This window comes from Oncorhynchus clarkii, chromosome 7 (genome assembly GCF_045791955.1).
Source record: "Oncorhynchus clarkii lewisi isolate Uvic-CL-2024 chromosome 7, UVic_Ocla_1.0, whole genome shotgun sequence".
Lineage (NCBI taxonomy): Eukaryota > Metazoa > Chordata > Actinopteri > Salmoniformes > Salmonidae > Oncorhynchus > Oncorhynchus clarkii.
This window is the reverse complement of record NC_092153.1, coordinates 62611701-62625320: the sequence shown is the minus strand read 5'-3', so window position 1 is coordinate 62625320 and position 13620 is coordinate 62611701. Positions and strand designations below refer to the sequence as shown.

The following is a 13620-nucleotide window of genomic DNA, read 5'->3' as shown; positions in this document are numbered from 1 at the left end:
TGCCCCTTGCTTAGTGGTGTTGCAGACTCTGGGACCTTTCAGAACTGGTGTATATACTGCGATCATGTGACACTTAGATTGCACACAGGTGGACTTTATTTAACTAATTATGTGACTTCTGAATGTAATTGGTTGCACCAGATCTTATTTAGAGGCTTAATAGCAAAGGGGGTGAATGCAAGCACCACTTTTCCGTTTAAAATTTTAGGAATTTTTTGAAACTTTCACTTCACCAATTTGGACTATTTTGTATATGTCCATTACATGAAACCCAAATAAAAATATATTTAAATTACAGGTTGTAATGCAACAAAATATAAAAAAAAGCCAAGGGGGTGAATACTTTTGCAAGGCACTGTATATACACATTTGTGCACTATATAAGGAATAGGGTGCCATTTGCGGTGCAACCTTTTTTCCCAGCCTACTCGAACTGACCTGCATGTTGACATCAGCACCGTTGTTAACTAGCAGCTCGAGGCAAAGCGCCCCGTTGGTGGAGACAGCGGCCAGGTGCAGCGGCGTGCAGCCGCGCTGGTTTGGCTGGTTGACGTTGGCGCCTCGGTTCACCAGCTCGTTGGCAACCGCCTCCTGGCCTGTGTAGCACGCCATGTGGAGCGCTGTGTTCCCAAAAGTGTTGGGCTCGTCAATCTGACGCAGAGATAAAGAGAAGGTAGAAATTACACAACAACTAGAGATGATTGTGGGGTTTGGGGATGTTATATGGCCTGGAGATAAAAAACAACAAGCACATTTCAACAATAGGAAACCACCTGACACATGGAGTGACCATATGATGGTGACCTGATGGAGCCTCACTCCCTGACCCCTCACCTCTGACCCCAGCCGCAGCAGGTACTTGACCACCTCGATCTGGCCGCTGGCAGCTGCGGCGTGGAGCGGGGTATAACCTCGCTTGTCCCTGCACATGGCGTCCGCACTCCGCGACACCAGTAGCTTCACGATCTCCAGATGCCCTGAGGGAAGAGGAGACAACCATACAATCATGGAACATATACAGACACACACGGATAGGTTAATGAAATCCAAGTCAATCTTCTGCTTGTGTGTGAGGATATGTGAATCAAAGATTCTCTTATCTTTGTACAGTGTATTTGGAAAGTATTCAGACCCCTTGACTTTTTCCACATTTGGTTACATTACAGCCTTATTCTAAAATTGATTAAATAAATAAAAAAATCCCTCAATACCCCATTATGACAAACCGAAAACAGGTTTTCGTACATTTTTCCAAATGTATTAAAAATAAACAGAAATACCTTATTTACATAAGTATTCAGACCCTTTGCTATGAGACTCGAAATTGAGCTCAGGTGTATCCTGTTTCCATTGATCATCCTTGAGAAGTTTCTACAACTTGGAGTCCACCTGTGGTAAATTCAATTGATTGGACATGATTTGGAAAGGCACACACATGTTGATAGTGCATGTTAGATCAAAAACCAAGCGATGAGGTCAAAGAAATTGTCCGTAGAGCTCCGAGACAAGATTGTGTTGAGGCACAGATCTGGGGAAGGGTACCAAAAATTGTCTGCAGCATTGAAGGTCCCCAACAACACAGGGGCCTCCATCATTCTTAAAATGGAAGAATTTTGGAACCATCAAGACTATTCCTAGAGCTAGCAGCCAAAAGGCACCTAAAGGACACAGACCATGAGAACCAAGATTCTCTGGTCTGATGATTCAACTCTTTGGCCTGAATGCCAAGACTAACATCAGGAATAAGCCTGGCACCATCCCTACGGTGAAGGATGGAGATGGCAGCATCATGCTGTGGGGATGTTTTTCAGCGGCAGGGACTGGGAGACTAGTCAGGATCAAGGGAAAAATTAACAGAGCAAAGTACAGAGTGATCCTTGATGAAAACCTGCTCCAGGGTGCTCAGGACCTCAGACTGGGGCGAATGTTCACCTTCCAACAGGACAACAACCGTAAGCACACAGCCAAGACAGACCAGGAGTGGCTTCGGGACAAGTCTCTGAATGTCCTTGAGTGGCCCAGCCAGAGCCTGGACTTGAATCAGATCGAACATCTCTGGAGAGACCTGAAAATAGCTGTGCAGCGACGCTCCCCATCCAACCTGACAGAGCTCGAGAGGATCTGCAGAGAGGAATGGGAGAAACTCCCCAAATACAGGTGTGCAAAGCTTGTAGCGTCATACCCAAGACTCAAGACTGTAATCGCTACCAAAGGTGCTTCAACCAAGTACGACGTAAAAGGTCTGAATACTGATTTCATTCATTTATTTTTTTAAAAAGCAAACATTTCTAAAAACATGTCTTCTCTTTATCATTATGGGTTATTGTGTGTAGATTGATGGGGAAATGTGTTTTATTTAAATAATTTTAGAATAAGGCTGTAACATAACAAAATGTGGAAAAAGTCAAGGGATCCGAATACTTTCCCAAATGCACTGTATATGAAGATGCCTTGATGGGAAGTCTAAAATGCAAGTTGATTTGTAGATCAGTGAGTCTGCTCAGTGCCCTGTGCCTTTGCTCAGACCAATGAGAGAAGTGTCAGTAACCTCCTTTAATGCGGCTGAATTACCTGACGCATGAAAAAAAGTGAAGACCGGACTTATGGAAACATAAAATGCCGGTACAATTTTATAAACGCCGACAGACAATTTGTTTGTTCAATCTTTTTGTATCTGTAAAATTAATAATGCTAGAAATTGTGGTGGAAATGCCTTTATGCGCAAATATTAATATAATAACCATCAAAATGAAGTAAACTTGGAGTCACGCAATATGTTCTGTGGTCCTCCCACTACGACTCGGGAAAGCATGCAGTTTATTAGGCTACAGATGACTACAGATGAAATAAGTTATGATGAACTTCACAGAAGGTGAGTGCAAGGTGATGAAAAAATATTGAGGGTCTTATTCTGGTGACATGATGATCGATGCTTGGATGTCATTTGACAAATAAAAATAATATCGCTCTTATCCATAAGAATATGCGAGCTGTTGGCTAGAGTGCATGTGCCAAGACCAGAGTGGGTACATTTGCTACAGTTCTTGAGAAAATGCGATAGAAATCCATTTAACTTGTATTTTTCCATTCGGTACATGGGAATTTAACAGCAAAAGTTATTTTTATATGCACAATGTCATCACGTACAGCCTTTAATCTGCAAAAAGTCTGTTTGATGGAAACATCTCTGGAGGGAAAATGCCCATATTTTTCTATGCAGATTTCAGAATATTCGCATTCAAATCTGTCGCAAATTGGATGGAAACCAAGCTACTTTCAGGAAATGTGTTCGTTCTAAGGTCCAACCCACCGAGGTATGCGGCCCAGTGGATTGGCTGCCTCTCCTTCTTATCGCTGGCACTCAAGTTTGCCCCTTTGTTGAGGAGCAAATTCACCATCTGGAAACAGACAGGAGATAGTGAGTTAAAACCAGCACACTCAAGACACCTTTCTGAGTAGAGGATGAACAGTTAATCACCTAGGCTACGTCTGAATTGGCACCAAACCCCTATATAGTGGACCCTATGCGGGCCCTGGTCAAAAGTAGTGCACTATATAGGGGATTGGGTGCCATTTCAGTGTTACTCATAACCCTCCACCCTATGACCTCTAACCTCCACGTGGCCACTGTGTGCTGCATGGTGCAGAGCTGTCCTGCCGGAGCGGTCTGCTACGTTCAGGCTGCTCAGCTTGGGGATTAGGGCCTCAGCGCAGCGTGTGGCCCGGTTCGCCGCCGCCACGTGCAACGGCGTCTGCCAAAACTTATCTCGCAGATTGACCTCCGCATCCTGCTTCAGAAGCAGCCCCACAGCCTTCTGGGAAAGACAGAAGGAGAATAAATAAAAAGGATGAGGAGTGTGACTATCACTGACATTCATATAGATACTCATTCAAGAAAGGAGGTGATGGGTTATAAGTATGCAAATTAATTTCAAAAGCTGAGCAATGCTATTAAGACTTATGAGGAATTCAAGTGAAATGACTGTAGAAGGATTTACATATAGTACTTGGCATCATGGTCTTACTTCATTCCGTGAGGCAGCTGCCCGATGCAGGGGTGTCAGCCAGCCTTGATCCTTAGCATTAACACTAGCACCTGAGAGAGAGCGAGAGAAAACTCAGTCAACCATTCTGTAGCTTTCAGCTCAACTGCACATTCAGCTAATCACAATGCCCCTCTGATCTCAGATGGTCAGTGACATTTGCACACGTATCTGGTTTCATTAGCAGTATATTAATTTAGGATAGGGCTTATCAACCTCTGACTATAGGGAAGGGTTTCAATGCTGGTTGATATTCTAACAGATAATGAGATGAACCTTTATTCCATAATATGATAGGGATAATTGAGTGAATAATGCAAATCACTCTGAAAAGTGTCTGTCTCTTGCTGGAGAACATTACCTGAATTAATGAGGAGGTCCATAATGTGAACGTCGCCCAAACACGCAGCAGCATGTAAGGGGGTACGGCGTTCTTGGTCCTGAGGAGAGAGAGCGCAGACAGAGAAAGAGTCAGCAAGAACCCAGATTAAAGCCCACAGTTGGTTTTGATCACATCATTGTATTAAAAACAAACAGCAAGTTGAACGATACACCTCAAAGGCCGAGAATATAAAACGTAATTCCGCTGCTAATAGGTTTGAACTTGAAACCAACTACATAAAATAGCTTTTAATTACAGGATATTGAAAATACAGAAAGAAATAGCCATCCTGCAAAAAACTCAAGTAAAAAGGTATGTCATACATGTTGGCCTGTAGCTCGTCTCCTCAGAATATTCATTATGAACTTTTTTTTCCACAGAAAATGATTAGTTGTGATTAGGTATGCTGTATATACAAATGTGGCAGGGAGCAAGATCAGATGTTTATTTTTATTCATTCTGTAAACCGAAAGGGCTTGAAATCCACCTCAGTGAGTAAAATTGCTCAGGCATCTATAGCCTGTTAATGGACCCTGTCCTCCGTACTGGAATGTGTGTGTGCAGTGTAAACCCACCAGTGAATGACTCATGACAGTGAAAGGAAGGAAGGGAGGCGTGTGGGGAATGAGGGCTCAGGCCCGGTCTCACCCTCGCAGCCCTAGTAAGGAAATTACTGTCTTATTCTCCATACGCATCATTCATTCACTGACTGACTGAAGGAGGAAGCCGTTTGAGGATTTTGGGCCTCCGGGACAAGAGGCTGTTTAAGGACAAGTATCCCTGTGGGTTTTGGGCGTACAAGTCAAAAATGTTATCTTGCACAGCAATAATTCATGTTTGGATGCATGTATGAATCAAAACAATGTTAACCATGTGAAAGTGAAGCAAAGGTAGCTCAACTGCATATTACTTTTGCTGTGGTAGAACAGAATGTCTTCTTTGACTTGAAGCAGTGATTGAATAGCCCCAGGGCTTGTGGCTTCAACTAAGTATTGACAGTGATATAATATTTGACCTCTGCCAAATATTGACTCCATTGTAAATGCAAAATATTTTAATATACAATAGAAACTGATTTAGGTTGTTGTGACATTTAACAAATTGCAGCTACTGATTTTACATATTGGCACCAAGCCATATTTGAACCAATGCTGATTGAAAGCATGCACTCAGCAATTTGCGACCCCTTCCTCTCCACTGTAGAAGTTCCTTTCCACTTTCTACACACCCCTATTCACATTAGGTGGCCTCACCTTGCCCGGTTTCAGCACCTGTGAAACTAAATGTTAAGACTGGCTGTGTGTGTATTAAGTGTACCTAGAGAATGGTGTCAGGGCTCTAACCTGACAGCCAGCTGGTCTGATTACCAGAGGGTTGGACTGAACGAGTGAGGAATCTAGACTGATCGGCCACACACTTGGATGGAAGAAGATACTTTCAATCTCTCAATGCTAAGCTCCCATCGATCCCTCCTCCCATCGATCCCTTAACCGTAAGCTAATATGTTCCTTGTCTTCAAATACATGGAGCATATGCACTTGTGTGCAATGCAACCACACACACACACAAAATACAGCTTTACAGCTTACACTCAAGATGGTTCTTGAAGAGAACAACATGCACAGATACTGTTGAAATCTGCGACCAAGAATCTGAAGTGTGAAATACTGTGGGTATAACATTACTGCTCCACATAGCATTATTTATTTACTCTGTGGCGTTAACTATATCTGATTCACAGTTGACAGGAAGGTCAAATCAAATCCAAGTTTTAGGTCACATGCACAGGAGGTCAAAGCCTGTAGAGGTTTGGAGAGGTAATCCCTTGCTGTTTAACTGGCTGGCCCATTAAGAAAGTGTCTAGTACGTGTACCATAGGAGGTGTGGAGTAAATTGATTCACACAGGGTCATGTTAATGTGTAGCGAGCCATCTTACCAGTGCATTGACTTCTTCATTCTTGTGCAACAAAAACTTCACTTCCTCTGCATTTCGGCTAAATATAGCCTGGACCAGCAAAGTCTGGAAGAGAATAAAGACACATTAAATATTTTCAGATTGATATAGGATGGACCTGCGTTATCTGGTCCAATTTCTTGCAAATTTATTTGCATTGTGCTGCTGCATCATGCAAGTTGATATTATAAGAGGTCATTGTCATAGACAGGTGTGGGATCTGGGCATTACGCTATAAAATGTGTGACGCTTCCCTGATAACACGGGGTGGACATTAGCTAGCTATCCACTTGACTGGGAATTGTTAAACTGACAGACACTACTTGTCATATGTGGCAACGTTAGCTGCGTGCACCCAACACAACATACTTCGCTTGGAATTGGAAAACGCCTCACGCACGCAGTAATTCAATCGTAAATGCTGATTACATTTCTGTAACACATGCAACTATAAAAAGTTAGCGGAATACACAATTATGTCCGGTTAGCTCGAGACTTTACCAACACAGTAGTGACAGCCCAGTCCATAGCTAACTAATGCGGACTGCAGCGACGACGTATCGACCTAGATAGCTAGTTTCCTAGCTGTCAGCTAGTTGGCTAAGAATGTGACCGTCATTACTCCTATATTGTTGGTTATTGACGTCTAAACAAGTTGTTCATACTGAACATCATAAAATCCCAAATGCTTAGCCAGATAGATAGCTGGCTACTATTCTGAATATGTCATCGTCCATACCGATACCAGCTAACTACGTTAGCTATGGGATGATAGCCTGGTTAGGGAAGCTGGTGTGTACATGATATTGCCACATTTAGTAGTTAGGCATTAGCAAGCGAACAAATCAGCGGATATACTTTTATCAAACAATACAGTCCCACGTTATACTTCATTTTATAGGAGCATGTAAAATGTGATTACACTGTATCGTTAAAATGGCCATAAACGAGCTTAGGCCAAGCACCGTACGTAGTTAGCGAGACCTAGCAAGCTAACGTTAGCTAGCTATCTATCAAACCCGCCCTCATAAGGAAACAGTGATAAAGAAAACAACGGTTTCCAAAAGGAATACTAGCTTTAATTCGCGTTACCTACCTGGTCTATTATGTTAAGTATTCCCATCTCCTAGTCAGTCAGGCCGGAGATCCTTCATTAGGATCGGGTGGAGATGTAGCTAATTGCGATATTTTTGTTTTATTGTGGTAATTGTTCGGGGAAGGGTTTGTTCTGCGTCCGTGTGTGCTAGCCGTTGTTTATTGCACTGATAGACACAAGTGGTGCGTACTTGAACGGCGGCCGTCGGTAAAAGCTAGTATGTGCAGTAACTACAAGCAGCGACATACAGTGGTCACTTTGAATATTGCACTAAAATCTATCCATAAAATGTGTAAATGTAATAGTTTTAGTAACGTCGTAACTATATCAGAAACAAAACATCTGTCTGCAATGGATATTATACCCTCTAACGTTATCTGCCTTATTCAATAAAACTAGCTGGACTATTTTTTTGTGTTAGGTAGATATTTCAACTTCTTTTTTGGGGGGTTGAGATAATTCATCTTCTGTAGCAAGATTTACAAAGTGATTAACATATGGCTGAGGGACAGCTATTGGGGAACGGTGGAGGGATCTTGGAGGGTTCGGGTTCACGTTTTTTGGCCTGGTGGGAGACCTGCCAACGTGCCATTGACCCAGGATGCTTCTGTGTGTCGCTCTGAAGGGGAGTCTGTTAGATGACTGGTATGATGTAGCTGTTGAGCGGCTTCACTGCAAGTATACTGTATGTTTCGGATATTCAATAAACAATTAAATATATATATATATAAAATAATAAGAAGGTAAGAAGCTGGCAGACGAAACTGTTTAATACGTAACCAGCTAAAGAGTTATGGCATTTCATTCGATTTAGGCAAGGAGTCGAGCAATGTTAGTTTGCAAGCTGATTATCCTGTTACTAAAATTACATTAAAAATGTAATTCTGATGGAATTAGGCAGTTAGGTAGCACACATGCTTTTCAGAACGTGTGTGTGTGTTGTGAGCAACATTAGCTGAGCAACAATAGTGGAATCGGCGATTCGCCTTGATTTTGGCTCAATAGGCCTGGTATATTCCCACGTTCAAGGAGCTTTACATTTTTATGGGGTTATTTAGCCTAAAAACATGGATGCCTACCTATAAGCTCAGCCTAGCAAGAGTGGCCAAAAGGGTGTTTAGCATCCCCAGCTCTGCAAGTGTGGAGAGCATATTCGCCGCTGGCCTGCTCTTCTGACACCAACGCATGAGCTTGAAGCCACAGACTGTCCAAAGTCCTGTTTCTAAAATGTATTCAAAGGCACTAAAGTAATTTTTCGTTTAGTTTGTATTTAATTGTAAGTCAGTCACAGCCTATACTGGAATGGCCCATACCATAACCCCACCGCCACCATGGGGCACTCAGTTCTCAACGTTGACATCAGCAAACCGCCCCATACACGCTATCTGCCACAGTTGAAGCCAGGATTCATCCGTGAAAAGCACACTTCTCCAGCGACGCCGAACTGCAATCAGGTCAAGATCCTGGTGAGGATAACGAGTTGAGCTTCCCTGATATGGTTTCTGACAGTTTGTGAATAAATTCTTAGGTTTTACAAAACCCCCAGTTTCATCAGCTGTCCAGGTGGCTGGTCTCAGTCTATCCTGCAGGTGAAGAAGCCTGATGTGGATGTCCTAGGCTGGTGTTGTTACACGGTCTGCGGTTGTGAGGCCAGTTGGACATACTACCAGATTCTCGAAAATTATGTTGGTGGTGGTTTATGGTAGAGAAATTAATATGAAATTATCTTGCAACAGCTCTGGTGGACATTTCTGCAGTCAGCATGCCAATTGCATACTCCATTGAAAATTGAGACATCTGTGGCATTGTGTTGTCACAAAACTGCACATTTTAGTGGCCTTTTATTGTCCCCAGCACAATGTGCACCTGTGTATCAGTTTCTTGATATGACACATCTGTCAGGTGGATGGATTGTCTTGGCAATGGAGAAATGCTCACTAACAGGGATGTAATCTAATTTGTGCACAAAATTGGAGAGAAATAAGCTTTTTGTGCATATGACAGTTTTCTGGGATTTTTTATTTCAACTCATGAAACGTGGGACCAACACTTTACATGTTGCATTTATATTTTTGTTCAGTATATTTGGCATTGGTCAAATGGGCAGGTATGTAGGCATGTTCCTCAATCAGTTGTCAAAATGTGGGTTGAGACAAGCATGCATTGGCAGGCAAACTGGAGAAGGGTGAGCAGGTCTGTGTATCAGTGTAATTTTGATGGCCAACTACAAGCTGAAAAAGTTTGTGTTATTTACTATTCCCTCATTAGATTTGAGATCATCTCACTCTGGCTAACAGTTGTTGATGTGCATAGGCAACTGAGTGAGAGAGAGCATACCTTTTAATGGTTGTTTGATCAATTGGACAGTAAAGTTCCCAAATATAAGAGGACTCCCGTGGTAGTTTACCTATTTGCAGAAATCATTGTGGTGTATTGTGGCTTTTGACGAATGCTTTCTAATGATCTAAAGTCACGCTGTTACCACTGCCTGTAAACATAATCTGTCGACCTCTAATCTAGACTGATTTTTCAACACCGATACCGATTATTGGGGGACCAAAAAAGCCAATACCTATTAATCGGCCAATTTCTTTACTTTTTTTGTTGTAATAATGACAATTACAACAATACTGAATGAACACTTATTTTAACTTAATATAATACATCAATACAATCAATTAAGCCTCAAATAAATAATGAAACATGTTCAATTTGGTTTAAATAATGCAAAAACAAAGTGTTGGAGAAGAAAGTAAAAGTGCAATTTGTGCCATGTAAGAAAGCTAACTTTTAAGTTCCTTGCCTAGAACATGAGAACATATGAAAGCTGTTGGTTCCTTTTAACATGAGTCTTCAATATTCACAGGTAAGAAGTTTTAGGTTGTAGTTATAGGAATTATAGGACTATTTCTCTCTATAGCATTTGTATTTCATTAACCTTTGACTATTGGATGTCCTTATAGGCACTTTAGTATTGCCAGTGTAACAGTATAGCTTCCATCCCTCTCCTCACTCCTACCTGGGCTCAAACCAGGAACACATCGACAACAGCCACCCTCGAAGCAGCGTTACCCATGCAGAGCAAGGGGAACAACCCCTCCAAGTCTGAGCGAGTGACGTTTGAAACGCTATTAGCGCGCACCCCGCTAACTAGCTAGCCATTTCACATCGGTTACACCAGCCTAATCTCGGGAGTTGATAGGCTTGAAGTCATAAACAGCGCAATGTTCGAAGCATTGCGAAGAGCTGCTGGCAAAATGCACGAAAGTGCTGTTTGAATGAATGCTTACGAGCCTACTGGTGCCTACCACAGCTCAGTCCGTCTGCTCTATCAAATCAGACTTAGTTATAACATAATAACAGACAGAAATACAAGCCTTAGGTTATTAATATGGTAGAATCCGGAAACTATCATCTCGAAAACAAGACGTTTATTCTTTCAGTGAAATACGGAATCGTTCCGTATTTTATCTAACGGGTGGTATCCATAAATCTAAATATTCCTGTTACATTGCACAACCTTCAATGTTATGTCATAATTACGTAAAATTCTGGCAAATTAGGCAGTCCAAACTGTTGCATATTCACTGACTCTGCGTGCAATGAACGCAAGAGAAGTGACACAATTTAACCTGGTTAATATGGCCTGCTAACCTGGATTTCTTTTAGCTAAATATGCAGGTTTAAAAATATATACTTCTGTGTATTGATTTTTAAGAAAGGCATTGATGTTTATGGTTAGGTACACATTGGAGCAGCAGTCCTTTTTCACAAATACGCACCGCATCGATTATATGCAACACGCTAGATAAACTAGTAACATCAACCATGTGTAGTTAACTAGTGATTATGATTGATTGTTTTTTATAAGATAAGTTTAATGCTAGCTAGCAACTTACCTTGGCTTACTGCATTCCCGTAACAGGCAGGCTCCTCGTGGAGTGCAATGTAATCAGGTGGTTAGCGCGTTGTACTAGTTAACCGTAAGGTTGCAAGATTGAATCCCCGAGCTGACAAGGTAAAAATCTGTCATTCTGCCCCTGAACAAGGCAGTTAACCCACCGTTCCTAGGCCGTCATTGAAAATAAGAATGTGTTCTTAACTGACTTGCCTAGTTAAATAAAGGTGTAAAATACATTTTAAAAATTGGCCAAATTGGTTGTCCAAAAATACCGATTTCCGATTGTTATGAAACCTTGAATCGTCCCTAATTAATCGGCCATTCCGATTAATCGGTCGACCTCTAGTCCAGATCAAGGTTAATGATGGCAGGCCTGTGTGGCAAATGGCTTATTTGCATAAAGGCCTACTGTAGCTCTGATTGGCTATGGCGCACCGGTCTGTGTAGACTCTGATCCTGGACAAGACATGTTTTTTATAGGCTTTATTTACTGCAGTGTCTATTAGTTGTCCAAACACACTGCCGCTTTCCCACTCTATTGCTATAGAAATTTCACAAATGCCTTACTCTACGTCATTCGCAAACATTCTATAAATGTATGAAAACTACCATTATTTAAGTGCTTGCTTGTCATAATCTAAAAAAGGTGTCATTCTTCCTGGGGGTGTATATGGACAGCATTTAATACGATTTCATGTTGCTAAAACAATGTCAGTTCCACTTTAAGTGCACTATTCATGCAAAGGATGAAAACGTGAGGGAACATTATTTAAAATAAGGGTTACATGGAGAAAATCAGACCTCTGAAATGAAAATGGATGGCCCTCCTTTCAGTAAATATATTTTACCTAAACCCTCCCTGAATCCCTTGAAAAAGGTGACCCTCCCCTAAACCCAAAATAATAATTAAAGTGGATAGCACAGAACATGTCTACCGTTTACCCATACTTCATGGGCAGACCAGAGCCTACGATATGCAGTTTTAAAAACTGTTCTTCATTCTGTAAGCATTACATAGCAACGTGTAACTTTTGATAGAGCAAAGTGCTGAGGGTTAGAAGGTTGAGGGTTCGCAGATCACCGTGGACGAGAGTAGGGGTGGATAGATCTCCTTTATAGTAAAAGCATTGCATGAATCTATCATTGTATTTGCAGGTCTGGAAAAAAATTGCCATTTATACACATTTCATGTAATTTTACATATTCATCTTTTTTTTAGTACAACACAAATTACTAATTACTAGGCTAAGAATAGACAGAGGTAGGCCTTGGGTGTTCATTTCTTCATATTTCTCCATTGCCAAATCAGTATGTCTTGTTTGCAACTAAACTGGCCCTGTTTGCGAATAATTAAAACTGTGAGATCATTAGGTATCTGAGCATGGTACTCTCGAAAGTTAGTCCTACCTTTCCACCCCCCAGTCAGAGTATGCCTACCGATGAAGAAAAATGTCAGCTTTAACGGCTGGCTACTCTTTTTCCGTGGCTTAACCCAACCAGAGGTTGTCACAAGTGTTTCCCTAAAAGCTGTCTGTGTTTAAACATCTTCTATTGTACAGAAAGTTAATTGCTTAATCAATTGATAATCAAATTCTGTCTACTTCCCAAGCAAAGTCAGCCTCTGAATGTCAAAGAAACAAAATAATGATATCCCCATGTGCATCGGAGTTACGTCTTTCCCGGGTATTTTACAGCTTGTTTCTAGCTTAAAGCATCACGGACCAAAACTCTGTTATAGAGTACTTTATATATTCTGATCCGTTTTTATTTTCTTCAAGATCTTTAACTAACAAGGGGTAGTGCTTTTTGACATTTTCTTTAATTAAAGGTAAGCCTATTGCATACCCTCTCAATTCGAGTCTTGTTTTTAATTTAACAGCCCTTCACAGAGGTAGGCTATTTAAATTGTGCAATCAATGGATATAGCAGTTTATAGCCTAATTTCGTCTGTCAAACTGGTAGGCCTACCTCTTTCTTAAACAAATAGGCTCCAACAAAATTCCCTCTTCTTGTTAGTAAAGTCTAATTAAAATGGAGACGTTGAAATGAATGTCTACTCTAATTTGTCTACTTTCAGCACGAGCTGTCCATTTCTGATTGATTGTGCCGGCTGCTGCTTTCAGCTTCAGCACCACAATGTACGTTTCTCCAATCTGGCTTATTGTGAGGTCATTAACTCTAATAAATACATAATGGGCAACAAAAATATTGTTTTTTATTAAAATCAATTATAGTAGTAGCAA

At 41.3% G+C, this 13620-nt stretch overlaps 1 protein-coding gene across 3 annotated transcripts in view; it reads right to left on the bottom strand.

The window, feature by feature from the left end:
* LOC139413642 (serine/threonine-protein phosphatase 6 regulatory ankyrin repeat subunit C-like) overlaps positions 1-7645 on the bottom strand; it is a 32100-nt gene extending 24455 nt beyond the window's left edge. For all 3 annotated transcript variants that reach the window (XM_071161267.1, XM_071161268.1, XM_071161266.1), the window contains exons 1-8: positions 7477-7645; positions 6363-6446; positions 4405-4483; positions 4026-4096; positions 3615-3815; positions 3311-3398; positions 835-977; positions 439-651 (exon numbers count right to left, since the gene is read on the bottom strand). In XM_071161267.1, coding sequence (XP_071017368.1) covers positions 439-651; positions 835-977; positions 3311-3398; positions 3615-3815; positions 4026-4096; positions 4405-4483; positions 6363-6446; positions 7477-7503 — 906 coding nt within the window. In that variant the 5' untranslated portion in view covers positions 7504-7645. The remainder of the gene's footprint in view (positions 1-438; positions 652-834; positions 978-3310; positions 3399-3614; positions 3816-4025; positions 4097-4404; positions 4484-6362; positions 6447-7476) is intronic.
* Between the last annotated feature and the right edge of the window lie 5975 nt (positions 7646-13620).